The sequence below is a fragment of the Scyliorhinus canicula genome, chromosome 19 (assembly GCF_902713615.1).
Source record: "Scyliorhinus canicula chromosome 19, sScyCan1.1, whole genome shotgun sequence".
Lineage (NCBI taxonomy): Eukaryota > Metazoa > Chordata > Chondrichthyes > Carcharhiniformes > Scyliorhinidae > Scyliorhinus > Scyliorhinus canicula.
Genome location: NC_052164.1, coordinates 100,436,887 through 100,462,954, shown reverse-complemented (window position 1 = coordinate 100,462,954; position 26,068 = coordinate 100,436,887). Strand labels below are relative to the sequence as shown.

At 48.7% G+C, this 26,068-nt stretch overlaps 1 protein-coding gene across 18 annotated transcripts in view; it reads left to right on the top strand.

The window, feature by feature from the left end:
- Window positions 1-26,068, top strand: part of phldb1b (pleckstrin homology-like domain, family B, member 1b) — a 356,171-nt gene that overhangs the window by 257,594 nt on the left and 72,509 nt on the right. For 13 of the 18 annotated variants that reach the window (XM_038779262.1, XM_038779267.1, XM_038779266.1 and 10 more), the window contains 5 exons: window positions 1,619-1,957; window positions 3,355-3,498; window positions 7,170-7,307; window positions 24,901-25,029; window positions 25,605-25,760. In XM_038779262.1, the coding sequence (XP_038635190.1) occupies window positions 1,619-1,957; window positions 3,355-3,498; window positions 7,170-7,307; window positions 24,901-25,029; window positions 25,605-25,760 (906 nt within the window). The remainder of the gene's footprint in view (window positions 1-1,618; window positions 1,958-3,354; window positions 3,499-7,169; window positions 7,308-24,900; window positions 25,030-25,604; window positions 25,761-26,068) is intronic. The other 5 variants (XM_038779278.1, XM_038779260.1, XM_038779264.1 and 2 more) reach the window with 3 other exon arrangements.

Genomic DNA, 26,068 nt, shown 5'->3' with positions numbered 1-26,068 from the left:
CTGTAAATTCTATGATTCTATTAAACTTACACAGTGCTGACTAAACTGCCCTCTGTTACACTGAAGTACGAACATCCTGGGGGTTACCATTGACCACAAACTGAGCTGGACTAGCCATATAAATACTGTGGCTACCTGAGCAGGTCAAAGGCTAGGAATCCTACGGCGAGTAACTTGCCTCCTGACTCCCCAAAGCCTGACCATCATCTACAAGGCACAGGTCAGGAGTGTGATGGAATACTGTCCACTTGCCTGGATGAATGCGACTCCCAACAACACACAAGAAGCTCCACACCCTCCAGGACAAAGCAGCCCCTTGATTGGCACTCCTTCCATAAACATTCAAACCCTCCACCACCAACGGACAGAGGCAGCCGTGTGTACCATCTACAAGATGCAGTAACTCGCCAAGGTTCCTTAGGCACCTTCCAAACCCACGACCACTACCATCTAGAACAGGGGTGGGCAAACTACAGCCCGCGGGCCGCATGCGGCCCGCCAAAGGTCTTTATGCGGCCCACCAAGTCATTTAAAAAAAAATTGTTTTTTAAAAAAAAAATTTTTTTTTAAGGTTAATGGGGGGGGGGGGGGGGGCTGTTGGGTTACTTACTGGTATAGGGTGGATACGTTGACTTGAGTAGGGTGATCATTGCTCGGCACAATGTCGAGGGCCGAAGGGCCTGTTCTGTGCTGTACTGTTCTATGTCCTATATGAGGCGCCCAGAATCATAACCGGGTGAAGTAATTATTTTACTTAATATACTATGCGGCCCTTTGTGAATTGTGAATTTCTGAATGTGGCCCTTGCACGGAAAAGTTTGCCCACCCCTGATCTAGAAGGACAAGGCAGCAGGCACCTTGGAACACCACAACGTGGATGCTCCTCCAAGACACTCACCACTCCCGACTTGGAAATATATCCCTGCTCCATCATTGTCGCTGGGGCAAAATCCTGGAACACCCTCCCTAACAGCATAGTGGGTGTACCTACACCACATGGACTGCAGCGGTTCAAGGAGGTGGCTCACCACCACCTTCCCAAGGGCAATTAGGGATGGGTAATAAACGCTGACCGAGTCAACGACGCCACGTCCTGTTAAAAAAAATGAATAAATAAATAATAAATTACATCACAGAAACAGGCCATTCACCTGGTCTTTATGTGTTAACCTTTTGGTCACCCCTTCAACACAACGTTCTATTTCTTTCTCTCTCCGTGTGCCTGCCGTGAACCTGCCGAAAGGCAGAGCAGACTCGATGGGCCGAATGCCCCTGCTCCTATTTCTTATGATCTTTTACAGCCCCCTTCACATCCCCTGTCACTGCCTTACGAACATACGAAATAGGACCAGGAACAGACCATTCGGCCCCTCGAGCCTCCTCCACCATTCAGCCAGATCATGGCTGATCTGTTTCGAATTCCACATTCCCATCTACCCCTGATCACCTTTGTTCGCCTTGCCGAGTAAGGCGTCAGCAAAAGGCCTCCTGATCGTCACGGCTTTGGTCACCTCTGTGTCACTGAGTGGTCAGAATCTAAAGTGAGATATCACTTTCTGCAGCAGGGGAGCCAGTATGATGTGTTTCACAACCTCAGGTCTTTATTTCTGACCCCCAGGAGCGACAGCGCCTTGAAACCATCCTGAATCTTTGTGCAGAGTACACGAAGACGGACACCTCCACTGCACCCGACATGGGAAAAATGAACCAGGACAATGAGCAGCTCCACATTGACGAGCAGAGGTTCTACTCCAGCACAGCAGACTCTGTCCCCACCACGGCCAGCAGAGGGACCTCGATGGAGAGGACTGTTGGGGGCGGGGGGAAAGGCTTCAGGGAACCTGCTCTGTCGCAGCCTGCTGACCCCAGCGTTCAGAAACCTCGAGAGGCTCCGGAGAGATCAGAGGAGGATAATCTCAAGGAAGAGTGCAGCAGCACGGAGAGCACTCACCACGAGGTAGGAGGCTGTGGCCCACAGACTTTCCGGGAACAGAGAGACAGAAACGTTCTCTGGAACCATTTGACCTTTTCCCAGTGCCTGTGGGCAGGACTCTTGTGTGTTGTTAAAAAGTGTTCGGGAATAAGTTACTCTGCATATTTGGAGATTAGCAAGGTGTAGGAGAACATGGAATGATATACTCAGCAGGCCAGGCAGTCTCTATGGATAGGGAAAAACAGAATTAATGGGTGGGAATGTCCTGCCCGTGACGATTCTTGCAGCAGGCGCGAATCCCCGCCCATACTTTCAGATCAGATTGTGGCACAGTGATAATGTCACTGCCTTGGTAATCTAATCCTGGGAAACATGCGCTCAAATCCCACCAGCTGGTGGACTTTAATTCAATTAATGAATAAATTGAATTGATTCATTTTTAAAAATCTGGATCTGAAAGCCTCAGTAATCGCAATCCCTATTGTCATAAAATCCATCTGGTAAACTGATGTCCTTGAGGGGAGGAAATCTGCCGTCCTTACCTGGTCTGGCCTACATGTGACGCCAGACCCCCACAGCCATGTGGCTGAGTCCTAACTGCCCCTCTGAAAAGGCCGAGCAAACCACCCCATTGTAGTAATTAGGGGTTAGCAGCTGGCCATGTCAGCGACTCCCCCCCACATACCTTCAAATAAACGTCAAGAAGTTCAATGACCTGTTATTTGAACTGGAAAAGTTACCGCAAAAAGGCTTTAAGCAAGTGCAGAGGAAGGGAAAGGGGCAAGGGTACAGCAAAAGGGGAGGTGAGTGATGGGGCAGAGGGCAAAACAGATTAAACGACAAAAGGGAAGGCGTAGAAAGAACCGAAACAAACAAATGAAGATCAGAAAGCTGGCCTAAAAGGGGGGTTTCTAATCCCAGATTGTTGAGCTCAGTTTTGAGGCTGGAAGGCTGTAAAGGGCTGAATGGAAGCAATGTCCATCAAAACTCTGTTTCCCCTCGGTGGGAGAGTGTAGGAGACAGCAGGCAGAGTGCGATCAGAAAGGAGGATTAGGAGAACCGAGAGCTGAGTGTCGGCATTGAGACGATACAGGTTTAAGACAATTGGCGAAAGACCCAGAAGTGACACCCTTTGTTGTGATCTGGAACACGGGAGGCAGATCCAGGAGGAATATTCAAAAGAAAATTGGACAAGTTCTTGAAGGGGAAAATGCTTTCAGGGTCGTGGAGAAAGAGCAGGATAGTGGGGCTAATTGGACAGAATCTTGCCAAGTGCTGGCATGAGCCATGATTGACCGACAGGCCTCCTTCTGGTCTCCATGACTCTTTTATGTTGCAGACGTCTAGAGTGTAGACCTGTCTCAACGTTTCTATATTTTTCTCTCTCTCTCTCTCATTGGTTCTTATACTTTGATTTTAAGCAGCATGAAGATTCTGCAGGCGCTCACTCAGCCCAGCAGGTGACGTACCTGGAAGAAGAACGGGTCCGAGTGCTCACATCAGTGGACGAACTCAAACAGAGGATCAAAGAACTTGACCAGCAACTTCAGGAATCCAGTCATGAGGTACGTTTTCACCCTATTTTAATCATCCACATGTCTTTTTGCTTCACTTGTCTCCAATTCGCTCTGGTTCTGGAGTTACCCTGTAATCAGCGATCAGTTTCATAGCATTGCCAACTCTAGCATTTCCTGACCTTCCAATACATCCCACCCCCACACTCCCATCATCCTCCAGGTGCACCGTTTTCCCACGGCCAATGATAAAGTAGCAGACTCCTTTGGCGATATTTAATCGAGGTGGCCGGGGTCTTGCCTGCCGGCTGGAGAGCTGGCCGGAGCCCTGAGTTATTCCCTTTGGGCTTTCCGTAATTAAGTAGCAAAGAGGCACTTAGGTGGTCAACAGCAAGCAGGGCGTCCCCAAGATTAAGGGCCCGAGGGATGGAAATGGCGCTGGCCAATCGGAGGCCGGCATCGTTCCATTGCAGGCAGTGCCAGCAGAAGCAGTGGCAGCCTCTGGCATTACACCCAGAGAGGCCTCAGATCACTTGAGGGGAGAAGGCCGTAGGTGAGTGAAGGTGGGACGGGGGTTGCTGGGTGGGATGGGGCGAGGGGGTGGAGGGGAATCAGCAGCAAGGGCAGGGGTGTGCTTCAGGGGTGACCAAAGTGTGCTTCTAAGTGGTCCTCTTCCCTTCCCAATGCCATGTCCCTCAATCAGGCAATGAGTGACTTTGAACCAGCCTCCGCCCTTCCCGGGAGACTGCCAACAACCCCTCAAGGGCTTGCTTGTTATGTTCCCCACATTGAGAGCTCCCCCACCCCGCCCCCCCGGCCACTGGTGGGTTGAGGTCTTTAATCGAGCATTAATTGTCCACTTATTGTCTCAATTGGTGATGGGGCAGGACAGCTGCCCACAGGCTTGCCCGTCTCTGGCTTAATCAGGGCAGAGGCAGGAGGTTGGCATGGTCCATACACAGCTACCTTCCACCACATGAAATGTTCCCCCTCCCCCTTCAAACTCACCTTGGGGAAGGGCATAACATCTGTCCATTGCCGTTATCTGGGACCATTCCAGAGAAGTTTAACCATTGCAATAATAATCGCTTATTGTCACAAGTAGGCTTCAATGAGGTTACTGTGCAAACCCCTAGTCGCCACATTCCAGTGCCTGTTCGGGGAGGCTGGTACGGGAATTGAACCCACATTGCTGGCCTTGTTCTGCATTACAAGCCAGCTGTTTAGCCCACAATGCAAAACCCTCCCCAGAAGGCACTAAATATCTCTGTTCTTGTTGGCGAAATAACATTTATCACTAAAGATGAAAATGTTTGAACAACGTGAAAAGAAAACACAATTTTGTTTAATGCTCTTTTTTTAAAAAAAACTTTTGAGTACCCAATTCATTTTTTCCAATTAAGGGCCAATTTTTGAGTGGCCAATCCACCTAACCTGCACATCTTTGGGTTGTGGGGGCGAAACCCACGCAGACACGGGGAGAATGTGCAAACTCCACATGGACAGTGACCCAGAGCGGGGATCGAACCTGGGACCTCGGCGCCGTGAGGCAGCAATGCTAACAGACTATGTCACCGTGCTGCCCTGTTTTGTTTAATGTTCTGGTGATTTTTCTTTTTTTTAATAAATTTAGATTGCCCAATTATTTTTTCCAATTAAGGGGCAATTTAGCATGGCCAATCCACCTACTCTGCACATTTTTGGGTTGTGGGGGCGAAACCCACGCAGACACGGGGAGAATGTGCAACCTCCACACGGACAGTGACCCAGAGCCAGGATCGAACCTGGGACCTCAGCGCCGTGAGGCAGCTGTGCTAACCACTAGGCCACCGTGCTGCCCTCTGCCTTTCTGCCGGGTTTTAGTTATAGCTGGTGGCCTGGAGATGAACCTTTTTAATTGCTGCCGACCCCAGGACTATTTTGGAGGGTTGGCCGTGTTGCGTTCCCAGGCTTAGGGCCTCCCTGGCAATTGAAATAAACTTTGAAATGGTACATGCCCTGGGTCAGTATTTATCTCTCAGCCTTGATTCAACTCGCTGTTAGTGGGGATCCTTCTGTGCACAAATTTGGTTGCTGCATTCCCTGCGTCATAACAGTGTGTCATAACGCCCACATGGATCACAAGGAAACCATTGTTGGTCTCCCTACGGGACATGTGCAGTACGGCCGGAAGGAACGACAGAGAGTCGTGAACACCGCCCAGTCCATCACGCGACCCACCTCCCATCCATTGACTCTGTCTACACCTCCCGCTGATAGCAAACTCCTGAATGACCCTCTTACGGATTGAACTCTTCACACATCTTCTGTACTGAGTAGTACTACACTCGGTTATGCTTCACCCATTGCCTGTGTCTATGTATTTACATTCTGCATTTGTCAAATGTCCTATGTTTTTTTAAATGTGTGGAATGATCTGTCTGGACTGTATGCAGAACAATACTTTTCACTGTTCCTCGGTACACGTGGCAATAAAACAAATCCAAATCCAAAAAGGGAGGGGGGGTGGGGGCAGTGGCCACACAACTGGAGCTGGTTACAGATGGGCCGTGACAAGCAGGGCCCACAGTTTTTGTTTAAAAAGTATTTTAACTCGGGTTTTGCAGTATTTTTCGTAATAAAACAGTAGTAACAATAATAACAAAACAAACTAGAGTCAACACTTACATAGTGCAAAAAGAGAATATACAATAACAATTAAATAGACATTACCCCACGCGACCCAGTCTTCCCACTCCATCCCAATGAACCCCCCCCCCCCCCAACACGGATTGCTGCTGCTGCTGACGTTTTAATTTTCCCCGAGAAAGTCGACGAACGGCTGCCACCTCCGAGAGAGCCCTAGCGTAGACCCTCTTAAGGCAAACTTTATTTTCTCGAGGCTGAGAAACCCAGCCATGTCGGTAACCCAAGTCTCTACACTCGGGGGCTTCGAGTTCCTCCACATTAATAAAATCCGTCTCCGGGCTACTAGGGAAGCAAAGGCAAAGACGTCGGCCTCTTTCGCCCCCTGAACGCCCAGGCCTTCCGACACTCCAAAGATCGCTATCTCTGGACTCGGCACCACCCGTGTGTTAAGCACCTTGGACACTGCCCTCGCGAACCCTTGCCAGAACTCTCTAAGCTCCGGGCATGCCCAAAACATGTGGACATGGTTTGCAGGGCTGCCCTTGCACCTCACACAACTGTCTTCTATCCCAAAAAACTTGCTTATTCTCACTGCCGTCATGTGTGCCCGGTGGATCACCTTAAATTGAATTAGACTGAGCCTGGCACATGATGAGGAGGAATTAACCCTGCCCAGGACCTCTGCCCACAGACCCGCTTCCAACTCCTGACCTAGCTCCTCCTCCCACTTGCCCTTGAGCTCCTCCACCGGGGTTTCCTCCGCCTCCTGTAGTTCCTCCACCGGGGTTTCTTCCGCCTCCTGTAGTTCCAGGGCCCACAGTTGTTGGTTGTCCCAGCAAAGACTGGATTGGGAGAGAGGTGCTGCTGTTGGCAGAGTGTTGTACAGAGTTCAATAAATCCTTGTTCCATTACCGCTGGCTTCGTCAAGTTACTAAACAGTGACTACACTTGTGGGTGGGAAAAAAAACATTTCATTGGCTGTAAGGCACTTCAGGGCCTCTTGGGGTTGCGACAGGCCCTGTATAAATGTAAGTTCTTTTTTAAAATGTACTTGTGTGTAACATCGATTGTTATTCCGACAATGTTCCCTGCAGGCAGAGATGGAACGAGCTTTGCTTCAGGGAGAGCAGGAATCTGAAATTGTTCAAATCCAGCAGGAGCAGGAGATCATTGAGCAGCTGGATGAGAAACTTCTGGAGCTGGAGAGTAAAATCCAGAGAGAAAAAGACAAGGTACAGCTAATCCTAGCTCAGGTCTCTCTCTCTCTCTGTCTCTCTCTCTGTCTCTCTCTCTCTCTCTAATCTTTCATGTCTTCAAGGTACAGCAGTGATGAGCTAATCTGGACAGAGACCCGTATTCAGCTTTTAGACTGAGCTTGGGTCAACAAGCTGTCGTGGTGCTATTGAGACTGTTTGATTTGGTCGCATTGGTCGTTCCTTCAGCTGCTCTGCTTCTGTCACAGGTCAATATGGGAGCAGTGGGCAGGCCACAATATGTGACCACCCCGGTGGCAGTGTGGTTGGAGGGTGCCAGGTTGTGGTTTTCGCAATATGCGACTTCCCAGCATGAACAGTGCATCAAAAGGAGTTGTGACAAAATGACCGGCGTAAATTTGTAACTGAGGGCCAGGCATTGGCAATGACTCTTCAGTATCAATGCAAATTGTCTCATTAAGATCTGGACTTGAGAGCCAGTCTGGAACCCAGTTGCTGTGAGATAGATATTACTTTGTGTTTGTACAGGAATCTCCCCATCTCCCAGGTGTGCTAGACGCGCCAATAATATTTTCATTTAACATGGTGGTGGGTTACAATGGGGACAGGCAGAGCTGAGACTCGACTGCTGTTTACTATTTGGTCATAGCAGCTCTGAACTTGGAGGACGTGAGGAAGTGGCTAATACTCATTATCCAGTGACTGGGGCTTGGGGGCTGAGAGGAGCGAGGCTCCGCTTCAAACAGTCAAACAATCTCTCCACGATCACTCCTTTAGGCTTCATGCAGAGTAAATGAACACTCCGGCAAAGTGTTGGAAACGTTTGCCGTGGGAATGGAGAAAAATTCAAATCAACACCCTCGGAGGGTGGGGGATGATTTGCTTGTTGGGAAATTGAAGTTACCTGGAATACCGTGAACAGCTCTGGCCTCCAGAGATGATACAGAGACACTGAACAAGGTGCAAAGAGAATTTGCAAGGATGATATCAAAACATGGAGGCTATAAGGAGAAGGGCAGTGTCTCTCCTGGCGAAGGAAGAAGGCTGAGGCAGGGATCTTTCAAATTATGGGAAAGTTTGGTATGGGAAGTGGTAGGGCTGTTTCCACCTGAAGGCAAGATCCGAACGAGGGACCATAAATAAAGGACAGTCGCTAACAAATTCAATTGGGAATTCAGGAAAAACGTCTTTACCCAGGGAGTGGTGATAATGTGGAACTCGCTCCCATGGGATATGGTTGAGGTGAACAATATAGATGTGTTTAAGGGGACCTTCAAAACGTTTATGAAGGGAAAATGAGGCAGCAAGGTGGCGCAGTGGTTAGCCCTGCTGACTCACAGCGCCGAGGTTCGATCCCGGCACCGTGTCACTGTCCGTGTGGAGTTTGCACATTCTCCCCGTGTCTGCGTGCGTTTCACCCCCACAACCCAAAGATGTGCAGGTTAGGTGGATTGGCCATGCTAAATTGCCCCTTAACTGGAAAAAATATGACTTGGGTACTCTAAATTTATAAAATAAAATGAAGGGAAAATGGTCGGGTTAAATGAAATAGGGAATGACGAGGCTCATGTGGAGCATCAGCACCAGTATGGAGCAGGCGAGCCAAATGTGCTGCTGTGCTGTAAATTCACTGATCTCTCACAGTACGAGCAGCGGCAAATCTCTACGCTTGCATCCTGTTCGAATGCCTCAACTTTGTTTAGACTTGCCCAAAGACAGGGGCCAAGGATTGTTTTGCAAGTAGCTTTGAGTCATAGTATCCAGCTAGCCCCAGTCACGGAGCATCAGAGGTGTTCAGGCAGAGGGAACTGGCACACGGAGCAGTAACCAATTTGTGATTCAATTCTGTTAAATGAGGAACAAAAGCAGATCATGCTGGAAAAACTCAGCAGGTCAGGCAGCATCAGTGGAGACAGAAACCGTTAACCTTTCATAGAAATGACAAGAATTAGGGTGGGATTCTCCCGCAATTGGTGGGATGGCCCGGTGCCCAGAACGGCGTGACCCACTCCGACGTCGGGCCAACCGGGCATTGCGGAATCCTCCACAGTTCCAGGGGCTAGGCCGGCGCTGGAGGTGTCGGCGCCGTGCCAACTGGCACCGAAGGGCCGGCGCGAGTTGGCGCATGCGCAGACAGGCCAGTGTGTTTCCTGCGCATGCGCAGACAGGCCAGTGTGTTTCCTGCGCATGCGCAGAGTGATTCTTCTCCGCGCCGGCCATGGCGGAGCCCTACAGAGGCAGGCGCGGAAGGAAAGAATGCCCAACGGCACAGGCCCGCCCGCAGATTGGTGGGCCCCGATCACGGGCCAGGCCACCGTGGGGGCCCCCTTGGGGCCAGATCCTCCTGCGCCCCCCCCGCCCCCCCCCCCCCCAAGGACTTCAGTAGCCGGCCTACAAGCCAGGTCCCGCCATGATGAACCATGTCCATTTCAAGCTGGTGGGACTGGCCAGGAACCGACGGCCGCTCGCCCCATCGGAGCCCGGAGAATTGCCGGGGGGGGGGGGGGGGGCTGCCAATGGCACCCGGCCGGTGCAGCGTGATCCCCGCCCCCGCCCGAAAACCAACGCCGGAGAATACGGCAGCTGGCGTCGGAACTGCTGGGTGGGATTCACGCCGCCCCCCCCCCCCGGGGATTCTCCGACCCGGCGGTGGGGAGGGGGGGGGGGGGGGGGGGGGGTCGGAGAATCCCGCCCTTAATCTTGAACAGGTTCAGAAGCAGAGAAAGGGGGAGTTGGTGCTGGTTTGGGTGGAAGGATGGAAGGGTTAGGATGGAGGGAAGGAGCCTGTGTGCCCGCTGGCAGTGCACCGTCTCCGTGGGTTTTCCGGCAGAGTGTGGGGTGGATTCAATGGGAAATTCCATTGACAAGCAGCGGGAGCAGCGAACCCCAGCAAACGGCGCGCCATCGAGAAACACACGGCTGGGGGTCTGCAGAATCCAGCCCTAAATTACAAAAGGGTGACCTTGCAAGAGGTGGTAATGGATTAGGGAGAGAGATAGAAGCTCAGCCCAGAGGAGGTGTAAACGGCAGCAATACACTGTCGCAATGGTGGGAATGGTATCGAGACTGGAAGCTTGTAAAGTGCCGAATCAAAAGCTGAGTTGCTGTTTCCCAAGACTACATTGGGTTAACATTGGAAGCCAAGCACAGAGAGAAACAGAAAACATCGATGATGTAGAATTAGGCCATTCGCCCCATCACACCCATGCTGGCCAAGAGTCATCCAGCCAGTGTTCCTGCTCTCGGTGTGAAACGCTTTAGGTTACTCTCCCTCAAACTGTGTGACTGACCAAGCCTGGAAGAACTGAAGTCTTCCTCTCCACTGATTGGAAGTGTTTTCTCTTGAAAGGAGTGCATTGACTTTTTTTTTAAAAATCATCAGGAATTTTGGGGGCGGTTCAAAGACCCAGTCCCAAGAGTTTTCACGTTCAAATTCTATCTGGCTCTATTTAATTGTTAATCATTCACAACATGTGGTGGGTCACTGCTAATTTATTGCCCATTCCTAATTATCTTTGAGAAGGTGGCGGTGAGGCACCTTCTGAAAAATAACTGAGGGTATTGCGAGGTCATTACAGAGGGCCGTGACAGGAAGTGAAGTGCGATGTGTGGATTGACCTCACTGTGACGGGCAACACATTCGAGGGAGGCAGGGCTATGGCAGGAATCATTAAAAACGCAAGTCGTGTCAACAAGAGTCGCTATGAAGTACAGACCGAACTCATGGCCAAAAATACAGCACAGGCTCCTGACAGAAGCAGGATCATTTCTCCAGAATAACACGGTGAGCGGAGGTCACAATACAGACCATGGGCATAACACCGTCCTCAGATGTCAGTTCCAGAAGTCAGTCCGGTGATTGATGGGAGAATGATCCAATTATTTTCTGGGAGTTAGCGGGGTAATTGTAGGAAGTTGTACCTGGGCCCTGTTTGTAATGGGCACCCATCCTGTGTGTAACATTACAAAGGAAAGGCTACAATGGCTCACTCAGTAGGTTGCTGTTCCATGTAGCTGTAGGGTTGGACTAGCCAGATTGCAAAGGCCTTCAAGTCGACATTGTCGGGAATGTAGAAAGCTGGCTATGGATTTGGCCCAGTGACAGGAACCAAAGGCTAATGGCTGACGGGTGTCTGTACGAAGCTGTTTCCACAGGACTCAGTGCTGGGTCCCTGCAGAATATATTAATCACTTAGAAATGTGAGGTGACGCATTTGGGGAGGGCAAACAGGGCAAAGTACCACAATAGATACTGAGAAGTGTAGAGGATATGAGAGACCTTGGAGTGAATGTCTATGGATACCTGACTGTATCAGGACATGTTGATAAAGTGGTCAAGAAGGCAAATAGAATCATTTCATCTAAGAGCCAAGGTATGGACTATCAGACCAGGGAGGTTACCCTGGAACTTGAGTACTCGGTCCAGGTCTGGCCACCTCATTATAGAAAGGATATAATGGCATTAGAGTGGGTACAGCGGAGATTTACGAGGATGTTGCCACCCAGGTCTGGAAAATGACAGCTATGAGGCAGGATTGCATAGATTGGGATTGTTCTCCTGGGAACAGAGGAGGCTGAGGGCTGATGTGACCGAGGTGCAGAAGGTTGTGAGGAGTCTGGAGGGAGTGGGTGGAAAGGCCTGTTTACCTCACAGAAAGGTCAGTGACTAGGAGGCGTAGACTTACAGCGATTGGTGGAAAGATTAGAGGGGAGATGGGGAAAAATAAATTTCACCCGGAGGGTTGTAGGGGTCTGGGAACTCACTGCCTGAAAGCGTGGTGGAGGCGGGGACCCTCAATTTATTTAAAAGGTGCCTGGATTTTCACCTGAAGTGCCGCAACCTGCAGGGCTATAGACCAAAGACTGAAGGGCTTGTTTAATTGGCTGCCGTGGACATGATGACCACAGTGGCCTCTTCCTGTGCTGTAAATTTTTCTACATTTTTCTAAATGTTCGAAACATCTGAAAGAGAGGAATGTGCAGGGATGTGGAGAGAGAGATAGGGAGTAACAGCAGGTGAATTGACCGCTCGGATGACCAGCACAGATGCGATGGGCCGAATAACCTTCTGTGCTGTAATGATTCTGCAATTCTACAAGTCAATCCCTGAAAGGTTTACTGATCCGAGTTGCTGTTAAATTGTTCCCGAGTGGAGGGAAGAATAAGGACCAATTACCCTGAATTCCCTTGGCTGCCACTGGGTCAGGATGGGATCGAACTGTGCTGTGCTGCCTATATGGGATGAGGATCGACAGTGGGATCCCTCTTGATTTCCAATCTGTCCTGTATTATTGGTAAAAGGCATTGTGGCTCACAGCTGCGTAGCATGTAGCAGCCTCAATATCCTTAAATGAGGGAGAGAAAGCATGTGTTGTCTGTCTGTGTCTGTGTGCACGTGTGTCTATGTCTGTGTGTGTGTGTGTCTATGCCTGTGTGTGTGTGTGTCTATGCCTGTGTGTGTGTCTATGTCTGTGCATGTGTCTATGTCTGTGCATGTGTCTATGTCTGTGCATGTGTCTATGTCTGTGTGTCTGTCTGCATGTGTCTATATCTGTGCATGTGTCTATGTCTGTGTGTGTGTCTATGTGCATGTGTCTATGTCTGTGCATGTGTCTATGTCTGTGTGTGTGTCTGTCTGTGCATGTGTCTATATCTGTGCATGTGTCTATGTCTGTACGTGTGTGTCTGTCTGTGCATGTGTCTATATCTGTGCATGTGTCTATGTCTGTGCGTGTGTGTCTGTCTGTGCATGTGTCTATATCTGTGCTAGTGTCTATGTCTGTGCGTGTGTGTCTGTCTGTGCATGTGTCTATGTCTGTGCATGTGTCTATATCTGTGTGTGTGTCTATGTCTGTGTGTGTGTCTATGTCTGTGTGTGTGTCTATGTCTGTATGTGTGTGTCTGTCTGTGCATGTGTCTATGTCTGTGCATGTGTCTATGTCTGTGTGTGTGTCTGTCTGTGCATGTGTCTATATCTGTGCATGTGTCTATGTCTGTGTGTGTGTCTGTCTGTGCATGTGTCTATATCTGTGCATGTGTCTATGTCTGTGTGTGTGTGTCTATGTCTGTGCATGTGTCTATGTCTGTGTGTGTGTCTATGTCTGTGCGTGTCTATGTCTGTGCGTGTATCTGTCTGCGTGTGTGTCTGTCTGTGCATGTGCCTATGTCTGTACGCGTGTGACTATCTGTGCCTGTGTGCATGTGTGCCTGTCTGTGCCTGTATGTGTGTGTCAATGCCTGTGCCTGTGTGTGTATGTCCCTGTATGTTTGCCTCTGTCTGTGCCTGTGTCTATGTCTGTACGCGTGTGACTATCTGTGCCTGTGTGCATGTGTGTCTGTCTGTGCCTGTATATGTGTGTCAATGCCTGTGCCTGTGTGTGTATGTCCCTGTATGTTTGCCTCTGTCTGTGCCTGTGTCTGTGTATACCTGTGTTTACATGTATGTGTGTATGCCTGTGTATGTATCCATGTCAGTGCCTGTGTGTACATATGTCTATGTTGTGCCCATTTGGTATGTGTGCACATGCCTGTGCCCGTGTCTGTGCATTTGCACATGCACATGTTGCATGTTTGTACACACACCTACTCATGGGGCAGGATTGGACTTATCTGTGCCGTTCTCTGAAGTTAAATAGCACAAATGAGAATCACAAACAATAGACTCTTTGACAACTGGTTTGTGAACCACTCCAGCGCCGTGCCGGCCCCCTGTGGAGGCCAGAATCACTAGTGCCCGCTTCGTCGTGAAATGGGATGGCGTTCACGACGGCGCGGACACTGTCCCGCGATCGGAGAATCGCGCCCTCTGTATCTAACCCCGTGCTGTACCTGTCCTGGGAGTGTTTGATGGGGACAGTGTAGAGGGAGCTTTTTTTTTTTAATATAAATTCAGAGTATCCAATTAAGGGGCAATTTAGAATGGCCAATCTACCTATCCTGCACATCTTTGGGTTGTGGGGGTGAAACCCACGCAGACACGGGGAGAATGTGCAAACTCCACACGGACAGTGACCCAGGGCCAGGATTCGAACCCGGGTCCTCAGCGCCGTGTAGAGGGAGCTTTACTCTGTGTCTAACCCCGTGCTGCACCTGTCCTGGGAGTGTTTGATGGGGACAGTGTAGAGGGAGCTTTACTCTGTATCTAACCCCGTGCTGTACCTGTCCTGGGAGTGTTTGATGGGGACAGTGTAGAGGGAGCTTTACTCTGTATCTAACCCCGTGCTGTACCTGTCCTGGGAGTGTTTGATGGGGACAGTGTAGAGGGAGCTTTACTCTGTATCTAACCCCGTGCTGTACCTGTCCTGGGAGTGTTTGATGGGGGCAGTGTAGAGGGAGCTTTACTCTGTATCTAACCCCGTGCTGTACCTGTCCTGGGAGTGTTTGATGGGGGCAGTGTAGAGGGAGCTTTACTCTGTATCTAACCCCGTGCTGTACCTGCCCTGGGAGTGTTTGATGGTGACAGTGTAGAGGGAGCTTTACTCTGTATCTAACCCCGTGCTGGGCCTGTCCTGGGAGTGTTTGATGGGGACAGTGTAGAGGGAGCTTTACTCTGTATCTAACCCCGTGCTGTACCTGTCCTGGGAGTGTTTGATGGGTACAGTGTAGAGGGAGCTTTACTCTTATCAGTGGGAACTCCTGGTCAGTTACTATCCTGGGAGGAGAGAGCGGACGTGACTAGTTTCGAGGTCCGCTCTATTTAAGTTCCTTTTGTTGTTATAACTAAGGAATTCGCAAACTTTCAGATAGACCCCCAATCATAAGTAGCAAGGTTCAGTGCTTAGGGAACTAACAAGGAATAATCAGCTTCAATCTGTACCAATAGCTGATATCCGGATTTGCTGCTGGGAAATTTGATCTGCTCACCCAAGGTTTTGTCTGTGTTGAATTATTACTTTTAAAACTTTTCCAATTAAGGGGCAATTTAGATAGGCCAATCCACCTACCCTGCACATCGTTTTGGGTGGTGGGGGTGAGACCCACGTAAAACGGGGAGAATGTGCAAACTCCACGTGGACAGTGACCTGAAGCTGGGATCAAACCCAGGTCCTCGGTGCGATGAGGCAACAGTGCTAACCATGGCGTCACCGTGCCGTCAAGGTGTGTCTCTGTTATTGCTCCACTGTGATTCGAGTGGTGTTGCACACAGCAAAAGAGGCGGCGTTCGCACGATTGGGGGTGAAGCTGTCTGCAATGCTGTTAGCTCAACTTTCCATATACCGGAGAGGTGAGCACTGGTCATCTCCCTCATCGACCTCGTTGGTCCTGGCTTGGAAATCAGTTCAAGTAGAAAGGGCACGACTGTAGAGGTCGGATCCAAACAGCCTATGGTGCTTCTGTAGCAAAACAGCCTATAGAACCTCAATGTATCGGCCCGCACAGGACCCAGCACAGATGCGGTGGTTACAGAGTGAGACCAGAATCTCCAGCAGATAAGGGGAGAGGAATATTTATAAAAATCATATCGGCCATCAACATAATCCTGTTTTCACAGTGTTATCCGGTGATAGGCAGGAACAAGGCATTGACGCCGCAGTTACAAGGGCCACGATTTTATTGAATGGTGGAGCAGGCTCGAGGGGCCGAATGGCCTACTTCTGTTCCTAATTTGCATGTTGGTTATATTGCTACAGAGGCAGCCACAAGCTGTACAGTAGCAATTGTGTGCCGAGTGTTACCTTGTTCATCAATGTGTGCTGTTACACGTCAGCGCTGGTGAGGCAAACGATGCGTACAGTATCAGTCCTGTTTCGGCTGTGGACTGTTACCTGCAGAGTGCTGCAGTTATTCGAGAAATTAGCTTGAAGACCTTTCAGTCGGGATCCACTGCAGATCTGCCCAATGAGAAAACAACTATGGACCCAGGGCCACTGCAATTGCAGTCATTGGCTGCAGATTAAACTGACCCGTCTGCTGCGTCCTCTATCAGGAGGCAATTGTAGGTTTGAGTTTTGGGTTGTGGAAATCCAATGCGAGTTGCAGACTCGCTGACATCTCGTAAACAAGATTTCCTCGTCCCTTTCTCGCCTGAGCGGACTTGAGCTTTCAGCAAGTGATGCAGGTCAAACTGGGCAAATTAAAATTTGACATCAAAGGATAAACGTAGTCTAGGATTTTGTGACACACTTTACTCTTGCTACTGTCTCTAACTTTTTGTGCACTAATTTCTTCCAATTGTCTTCGAGGTACTGACCATGGCTACCGTTTCCTCCTTCCGTCTTGCATGCTTTCTCTATCGCACAGGTAACCGAGAACAGAGGTACCGTTAACAGTGACCATGCTTCCTCTACACCCCTCCTCGCCCTCCGCCCAGGCTATGCCAGCTGTTTAACCGCTCGTCCTGTGTCTCCACAGTAGTGCGAGAGAGAGTGTGTGTGTGTGCGTGTTTCCATGTTGGTTAATCACCTCGTGATGCGCTACTTATCAAAAATTTGAATTAATGAGTTTGTGTATGAGATTAACTGGTTGTTTATGACGTCTTTCTGCTATTGTTCCTAACCTTGTGACATGGCCAAAGGAAGATGGAAGAGATGCCACCATGTGCAGATCCTTCTGGCTGGAAAAATATCCCCCACCCCCACCCAACATGTCCCTCCAGGCGAAGCAGTGTTGCAAATTGCTTGCTTTAAATTTATTAACCAACAAAGTGGCCTGAGGTTATTTCCAAAGCTCTTGTTTTATTTAAATTGAGTTGTCTCTCTGCGCACTCAATTTCCCCGAAAAACTGAGAGGGCAGCTTCCCATCAATGACATGGAGCAGGCTGGTGCACACATGATTCATCCGCACACTTTGATGCAGTGCCAGGAGCACAGGGAACGTTCTCATCACAGTGTCAGGCCCAGCAATCCCAGGGGACAATGTGGCAGGGATGTTGATCCAATATCTGCGTCTTCAAAAATGGTGAACACTGCGTTTGAATGTGTTTCGTCTTTGCCACAGATAGTGACCAGAACAACTCCCTTCCCCAAGATCCCAGGGACTATTAGGAATTATATCCGATCCGAACATCCAACTGATCTCTTGGACGCGACTCCCAGATCAGTTGAGAAGATGTTTTGTACACTCTCCACATCACCGTCTGTTGCCTAAATGTACCTTCTTAACATGGCTCTGCAGACAACAAAAATATTCATTTATTATGCTCCTTCAGCATACTAAAAAATCCCAAGTTGCTTCACAGGAACGATTATCAAACATAATTTGATTCTGAGTCACATAACGGAGATATTAGGAGAGTTGCCCAACAGGAAAGTTTTAAGGAGCGTCTTATGAGGAGAGAGACAGGGAGGGGCAGAGGTGCTTAGGGGGCACATTTCCGAGCTTGGGCTTTGGCAGCTAATGGCACGGCTATCAATGGTGGAGAGAAGGAAATTGTGGATGAGCGAAAGGCCAGATTTGGAGGAGCACAAGAGGTCTGTGTAGGACTGGAGAAGGCTATAGGGATGGGGGGATGGAGAGATTAGAATGCATAGATAAGAATTTTTAAATTGAGGCAGACACGTAAGGGAATTAGAAAATGAAAGGACCTATCCCAAGTGGTCGATAATCAGATGGCCTGGCATATTTTGCAGGATGTCCTCATTGACCTCAGTTCGAGAAGCTGTGGTGTATAAGGAGGTCTAACCTGGGCCAACCCTGATGTATAATTGCTTGGGCTTGACCATTAAGTTCAGAATCCTCCCTCAGCTTTGAAGAGCACAGAATTCACGGAGTACTTACGGCGCATGTATAGGGTTGTTTGACTGTCTACATTGGACACTAAGTTGAAACTGTGATGGGATGATACTAAAACGAATACTGCCTTGGTACAAAGGGCCAAATGGTCCTCCACCATGTGGTAAACCTCTATAATTCTGTGAACAAAGTATAAAGGTTCCTCCCCATCCCGCTCTGCCTGGGCTCCAGTTCCGCAGACTTTTTGCGCCATGTGATCATTAAACGGGTGTCACCTGAGGCAGAGTGTCAGCCAGCGATTGGACTGTGGTGTGGAGTCACATCCCCAGGCCTTATCCTCTCTTACAGAGAGTCTCAAAAGCAGACAGAGTGAGAGAGGGGTGGAGAGATTTGTGGAGGGAATTTCCAGGCAACCAATGGTGGAGCAAAGCAAGATATCAGGATCAGAGCAGCGCAGAGATTTACGGAAGGTTGTAGGGCTGGAGGAGATTACGGAGATGGGGTTTTTCCGTGTCTGTCTGACTCCACTTTATCCAGTGTGAAGGATTTTCCCACTCGGTTACAGGGAGCACCTCCAGATGCTTATCAGCAAAATATCACAGACTTGACGTCACAGGCGAAGTGACAGTGTAGAAGGAGGTCATCGTCCTATCAATCTGCACCAGTCTTGGAAAGAGCATCCTACTTAGCCCCCACGCTCCCACCCTATCCCCGTAACCCAGAAACCCCACCTAACCATTGGACACTAGGGGGCAATTGATCAAGGTTAATCCACCTAGCTGCACATCTTTGGACTGTGGGAGGAAACCGGAGCATCCGGAGGAAACCCACGTAGACACGGGGAGACAGTGCAAACTCCACACAGTCACCCAAGGCTGAAATTGAACCCAGGTCCCTGGAGCTGTGAGGCAGCAGTGCTAACCTCTGTGCCTCAGAACATATTCAGTAAATCTTTGCGTATAACATGCACATCCGCACACAGACACACCCAATCCCCCAAGACTGGGGAGAGGTGCATATTATATTCAAACTTTATATTATACTTGAAGATTCATGACAATTTTGCCATTTAGTTTTTTGCCAAATTTTGAAAAGCTCCATGCAAGTGAAGGAGCAGTGAATCTGTATCGTTGCCCAGATAATATTCAGCTTAATTATTGGATAGTGTTGGAATCAAATGAGATTTGAACACCTCTGGAGCACTCCACTATTGAGCAATTTATTTAACATAGAACATAGAACGATACAGCGCAGTACAGGCCCTTCGGCCCTCAATGTTGCACCGACATGGAAAAAAAAACGAAAGGCCATCTAACCTACACTATGCCCTTATCATCCATATGCTTATCCAATAAACTTTTAAATGCCCTCAATGTTGGCGAGTTCACTACTGTTGCAGGTAGGGCATTCCACGGCCTCACCACTCTTTGCGTAAAAAACCCACCTCTGACCTCTGTCCTATATCTATTACCCCTCAGTTTAAGGCTATGTCCCCTCGTGCTAGCCATCTCCATCCGCGGGAGAAGGCTCTCGCTGTCCACCCTATCTAACCCTCTGATCATTTTGTATGCCTCTATTAGGTCACCTCTTAACCTTCTTCTCTCTAACGAAAACAACCTCAAGTCCATCAGCCTTTCCTCATAAGATTTTCCCTCCATACCAGGCAACATCCTGGTAAATCTCCTCTGTACCCGTTCCAAAGCATCCACGTCCTTCCTATAATGAGGCGACCAGAACTGTACGCAATACTCCAAATGCGGCCGTACTAGAGTTTTGTACAACTGCAACATGACCTCATGGCTCCGGAACTCAATCCCTCTACCAATAAAGGCCATGACACCATAGGCCTTCTTCACAACCCTATCAACCTGGGTGGCAACTTTCAGGGATCTATGTACATGGACACCGAGATCCCTCTGCTCATCCACACTACCAAGAATTTTACCATTAGCCAAATATTCCGCATTCCTGTTATTCTTTCCAAAGTGAATCACCTCACACTTCTCCACATTAAACTCCATTTGCCACCTCTCAGCCCAGCTTTGCAGCTTATCTATGTCCCTCTGTAACCTGCAACATCCTTCTGCACTGTCTACAACTCCACCGACTTTAGTGTCGTCTGCAAATTTACTTACCCATCCTTCTGCGCCCTCCTCTAGGTCATTTATAAAAATGACAAACAGCAACGGCCCCAGAACAGATCCTTGTGGTACGCCACTCGTAACTGAACTCCATTCTGAACATTTCCCATCAACCACCACTCTCTGTCTTCTTTCAACTAGCCAATTTCTGATCCACATCTCTAAATCACCCTCAATCCCCAGCCTCCGTATTTTCTGCAATAGCCGACCGTGGGGAACCTTATCAAACGCTTTACTGAAATCCATATACACCACATCAACTGCTTTACCCTCGTCCACCTGTTCAGTCACCTTCTCAAGAACTCGATAAGGTTTGTGAGGCATGACCTACCCTTCACAAAACCATGCTGACTATCCCTAATCATATTATTCCTATCTAGATGATTATAAATCGTATCTTTTATAATCCTCTCCAAGACTTTACCCACCACAGACGTTAGGCTCACCGGCCTATAGTTACCAGGGTTATCTCTACTCCCCTTCTTGAACAAAGGGACCACATTTGCTATCCTCCAGTCCTCTGGCACTATTCCTGTAGCCAATGATGACCTAAAAATCAAAGCCAAAGGCTCAGCAATCTCTTCCCTGGCTTCCCAGAGAATCCTAGGATAAATCCCATCAGGCCCCGGGGACTTATCTATTTTCACCTTGTCCAGAATTGCCAACACTTCTTCCCTACGCACCTCAATGCCATCTATTCTAATAGCCTGGGTCTCAGCATTCTCCTCCACAATATTATCTTTTTCCTGAGTGAATACTGACAAAAAGTATTCATTTAGTATCTTGCTTATCTCCTCAGCCTCCACACACAACTTCCCACCACTGTCCTTGACTGGCCCTACTCTTACCCTAGTCATTCTTTTATTCCTGACATACCTATAGAAAGCTTTTGGGTTTTCCTTGATCCTACCTGCCAAAGACTTCTCGTGTCCCCTCCTTGCTCGTCTTAGCTCTCTCTTTAGATCCTTCCTCGCTTCCCTGTAACTATTAAGCGCCCCAACTGAAACTTCACGCCTCATCTTCACATAGGCCTCCTTTTTCCTCTTAACAAGAGATTCCACTTCTTTGGTAAACCACGGTTCCCTCGCTCTACCCCTTTCCTCCCTGTCTGACTGGTACGTACTGATCAAGAACACGCAATAGCTGTTCCTTGAACAAGCTCCACATATCCAGTGTGCCCAACCCTTGCAGCCTACTTCTCCAACCTACACATCCTAAGTCATGTCTAATGGCATCATAATTGCCCTTCCCCCAGCTATAACTCTTGCCCTGCGGGGTATACTTATCCCTTTCCATCACTAATGTAAAGGTCACCGAATTGTGGTCACTGTCTCCAAAGTGTTCACCTACCTCCAGATCTAACACCTGGCCTGGTTCATTACCCAAAACCAAATCCAAAGTGGCCTCACCTCTTGTTGGCCTGTCAACATATTGTGTCAGAAAACCCTCCTGCACACATTGTACAAAGAACGACCCATCCAATGTACTCGAACTATATCTTTTCCAGTCAATATTAGGAAAGTTAAAGTCTCCCATAACAACTACCCTGTTACTTTCGCTCTTTTCCAGAATCATCTTCGCCATCCTTTCCTCTACATCTCTAGAACTATTAGGTGGCCTATAGAAAACTCCCAGCAGGGTGACCTCTCCTTTCCTGTTTCTAACCTCAGCCCATACTACCTCGGAAGAAGAGTCCCCATCTTGCATCCTTTCTGCCACCGTAATACTGTCCTTGACTAGCAGCGCCACACCTCCCCCTCTTTTGCCCCCTTCTCTGACTTTACTAAAACACCTAAACCCCGGAACCTGCAACAACCATTCCTGTCCCTCCTCTATCCATGTCTCTGAAATGGCCACAACATCGAAGTCCCAGGTACCAACCCATGCTGCCAATTCCCCTACCTTATTTCGTATACTCCTGGCATTGAAATAGACACACTTCAAACCACTGACCTGAACACTGGCACCCTCCTGCGAAGTCAAATCTGTGCTCCTGACCTCTCTACTCTCAATCTCTCGCACCCCAAAAACTACAATCCAGGTTCCCATGCCCCTGCTGAATTAGTTTAAAACCCCCCCAAAGAGTACTAACAAATCTCCCCCCCAGGATATTGGTGCCCCTTAGGTTCAGATGTAGACCATCCTGTCTATAGAGGTCCCACCTTCCCCAGAAAGAGCCCCAGTTATCCAGAAATCTGAATCCCTCCCGCCTGCACCATCCCTGTAGCCACGTGTTTAATTGCTCTCTCTCCCTATTCCTTGTCTCACTATCACGTGGCACGGGCAACAACCCAGAGATAACAACTCTGTTTGTTCTCGCTCTGAGCTTCCATCCTAGCTCCCTAAAGGCCTGCCTGACATCCTTGTCCCCTTTCCTACCTATGTCGTTAGTGCCAATGTGGACTACGACTTGGGGCTGCTCCCCCTCCCCCTTAAGGACCCGAAAAACACGATCCGAGACATCACTTACCCTTGCACCTGGGAGGCAACATACCAAACGTGAGTCTCTCTCGCTCCCACAAAATCTCCTATCTGTGCCCCTGACTATTGAGTCCCCAATTACTAATGCTCTGCTCCTCTCCCCCCTTCCCTTCTGAGCAACAGGGACAGACTCCGTGCTAGAGACCTGCACCCCATGGCTTACCCCTGGTAAGTCGTCCCCCCCACAAGTATCCAAAACGGTATACTTGTTACTCAGGGGAACGACCGCAGGGGGTCCCTGCACTGACTGCTTCTTCCCAGTCCCTCTTACAGTTACCCATCTATCTCCAGTCTTTGGTGTAACTACTTCCCTGAAGCTCCTATCTATGACCACCTCTGCCTCCCGAATGATCCGAAGTTCATCCAACTCCAGCTCCAGTACCATAACTCGGTCTTGTAGGAGCTGGAGCTGGCTGCACTTCCTGCAGGTAAAATCAGCAGGGACACTAACGGCATCCCTCACCTCAAACATCCTGCAGGAGGAACATTGCACTACCTTCCCTGCCATACCACTTAATTTCAACCAAGTTCTGGTAAACAAATATAAAACAAATAAAAAATAAAAAATAAAAAAATAATAATATAATATAGCACTTACCTGCTCACACCAATGGGTACACACAAGTACAAAAATTATTCCTGGTTTCCATGTGCTTGGAGAGTGGGTTTTGAAGCGGCTAGTCTGACTTGGAGGCAAAAGTGGTAGAGTTGCATAAACCTTGAGGTTTAGAAAAGGGTTTGACCAGGTCAGCAAGGGGAATGTTTTCTCTTCTGGGAGAATACAGAAATATTCGGAAATGTAATGGGAAATCCAGGAGAAAGCTCTTGGCCCAGAGAGTGGTGAGAATCTGGAACTCGCTACCCCAGGAAGTAGTTTGGGGCAAATGGTGTCAATGCATTTAATGGAAAGCTGGATGAACGTATGAGAGAATAGAAGGATATTAACAGTGAGATGAAGTAGGGTGTGCGAAGGGTCAGGGGGGGTGTAAAACATCAGCGTAGGCCAAGTTGGATCAAATGGGCTGTAAATTCTTTGCAATGAGTTCCCACTCCTGGATAGCAAGTCGTTTATTTGCCAATAAATTGTCCCAGGGTTAAAGGTCAAAACCAGTGTCCATGGAACAGCCTGACATGAGAGCAGAAAAAGTACAGGAGTGGGGGAAGGAATTGGTAAAGGTGGTCACACTTACTCGTGTAGTGTGCAATATTTCCAACACATGGAAAGATCAGCTGGGTCTATCAACCATGCCCCACCCCCTCAACGCCTGGAGTGTCATCATTAGACACTTCCTTTCGCCTACGCGGACAAGTGATCCCTTGGGAGAGGCAAAAAAACCCAAGTCCAAAAAAAATGGAAGCCTGAAAAATTCCTCTCCGACCCCCCTCAAACCTTATGCCCCCCCCGTCATGGCTGGGAGAGGGGAATTCATCTTTGACACAGCAGCTGGTTCCTGGGTTAGGGGCAGCTTTTAAAAAGGAAAATGGATTTATTCGGAAATGGAAAGTTCTGGAATATTCCCTCCTGAGATTCTAGAATAAAGCAAACCAAATCTTCCCTCTCAACACTCTAGAAATGAAAAGAGATATCCAGATATCAGTGCAATCTCAATCAAGGTTCTTCCTTGGGAACACGCATGGGGTGGGTGCACCTTGTGGTTAGTAGCATGTGTTTGAATGAGTTGTGTCTCATCATTCGCACACTTCGAATGAAGATACACTCCCACTGATGGGCTCTCATGAGATGCCTCCCAAAACGCATTATATGATGGATCAGTTTAAGGTTCAGTGAATGGTTTTGCTGGAAAACCTTGTTACCAATACCATACAGCGCAAAGAACATCCAACCACACAACGAAAGTTAACCTACAATGCTTGTTTTTTTTTCCAAAAACGGCAGAAAAATATTGGCAAGATTGGCTAAATACTCGAACAGGAAAAAGGCTAAGCGGGGGGTGGGGCGAGAGCAGGGGGAGTGGGGACTAATTGGATAGCTCATTCAAAGAGCCAACACAGATGTGATTGGCCAAATGGCCTCTTTCTCTTCTGTCAAGATTCTAGATTTTTTCAATATTCGTGGTTCAAGAGCGGAAACAAAATCTTTCTAACAATGATGAGCTACTGTCAGGCCTCTTCTCAAAACCCGCTACCTCCCCCCCCCCCACCCTGCATCCCCACTCCAAAATCCACCCCTTGCCCGATTCTCTCTTCCAACCTTCTCTGGCTATACCACTGTTCTAATCTATAGGCTTCTGCATGGTGTGGATTTGAGAAGTGTGTTTTTTTTTTCTCTTTTTTTTGTTTTTGTTTTCAAATTCAGGAAAGGGTAAAGCTTGATGCTGAGAAAAGAGAAGTACAGAGGCTACAATCGCAATGCCATGAGCTCAAGAACCAGCTTGATAACTGCCCTGAATCAATGAGGGAGCAGTTACAGCACCACCTTAAAAGGGTCAGTTTTACCTACCTCAATAGCTTTCCCTCCCTGTGGATCATGTCAGCTCTCTGTCCTTACACAGTGGTTGATTCCAGGTACTTAATGTCACTGTAAAAAGGCGATTAGAGATCCTGGAATCAGAACAGTTTAATAACTTACATTAGCCCGTACGCAATATAAAACCCAGGAGGTTTGGGACAGCTCAGAACAAATCTTGCATGATTGGATAAGTGTTGCATTTTGGTGGTTTTTCTTTGTTGTTGGTTGATTTAAATGGAATCCAACTCGATGGAATGCTTTTAAAACCTGCTCTTAAAAAGCATTATTAACTTTTCTTTAACATGATTAATATACTGCAACCGTTTACATGCAGGAGCTTTTGAAGGTTTATGTCAAAGCCTTGAACTAGATATTTTTCCGATAGTTTTTGAGGGTTTGAGCCTGCCAGAGAGATTGAGTAATCCAAGCTCCATATACGGTGTAGGTCAGTCAGTAACAGATTGCATCCAGATCTGCTGGGAGGGTCTTCCAGCTCGATGTTCCTTCTCCCTGCCGTTAAGTTACGGAATCTCTATCACGACTTTCCCTAGGAAGCGGAGACGCTCGAATCTGGAACCAAACTGTTTGAGGACCTGGAGTTTCAGCAGCTGGAGAAGGAGAGTCGCCTGGAGGAAGAGAGGGAGACGGTCAGCCAGCAGCTTCTGCAGGACAAGGCCGAATACCAGCGCAGCACCATGCGGAGAAAGGTACAGGTGCCTGTCAGCGCCCCAACTCCCTGCTTCTTTACCTCTCCAAATTCATCAGCATTTGGCCACACCAAAATTGCCCCTTAGTGTCCAAAGATGTGCAAGTTAGATGGGGTTGCAGGGACAGGGTGGGGGGAGTGGACCTAGGCAGGGTGCTCTTTCAGAGGGTCAGTGGAGAATCGATGGGCCGAATGGCCTCCTTCTGCACTGTAGGGATCCTGTGGGTAGTGAACATGAGTATGAATCCACCCCAAGCAGCCCCTTAGCCCCTTTCACAACCTCAGAATATTCTAAAGTGCTTTACGGAA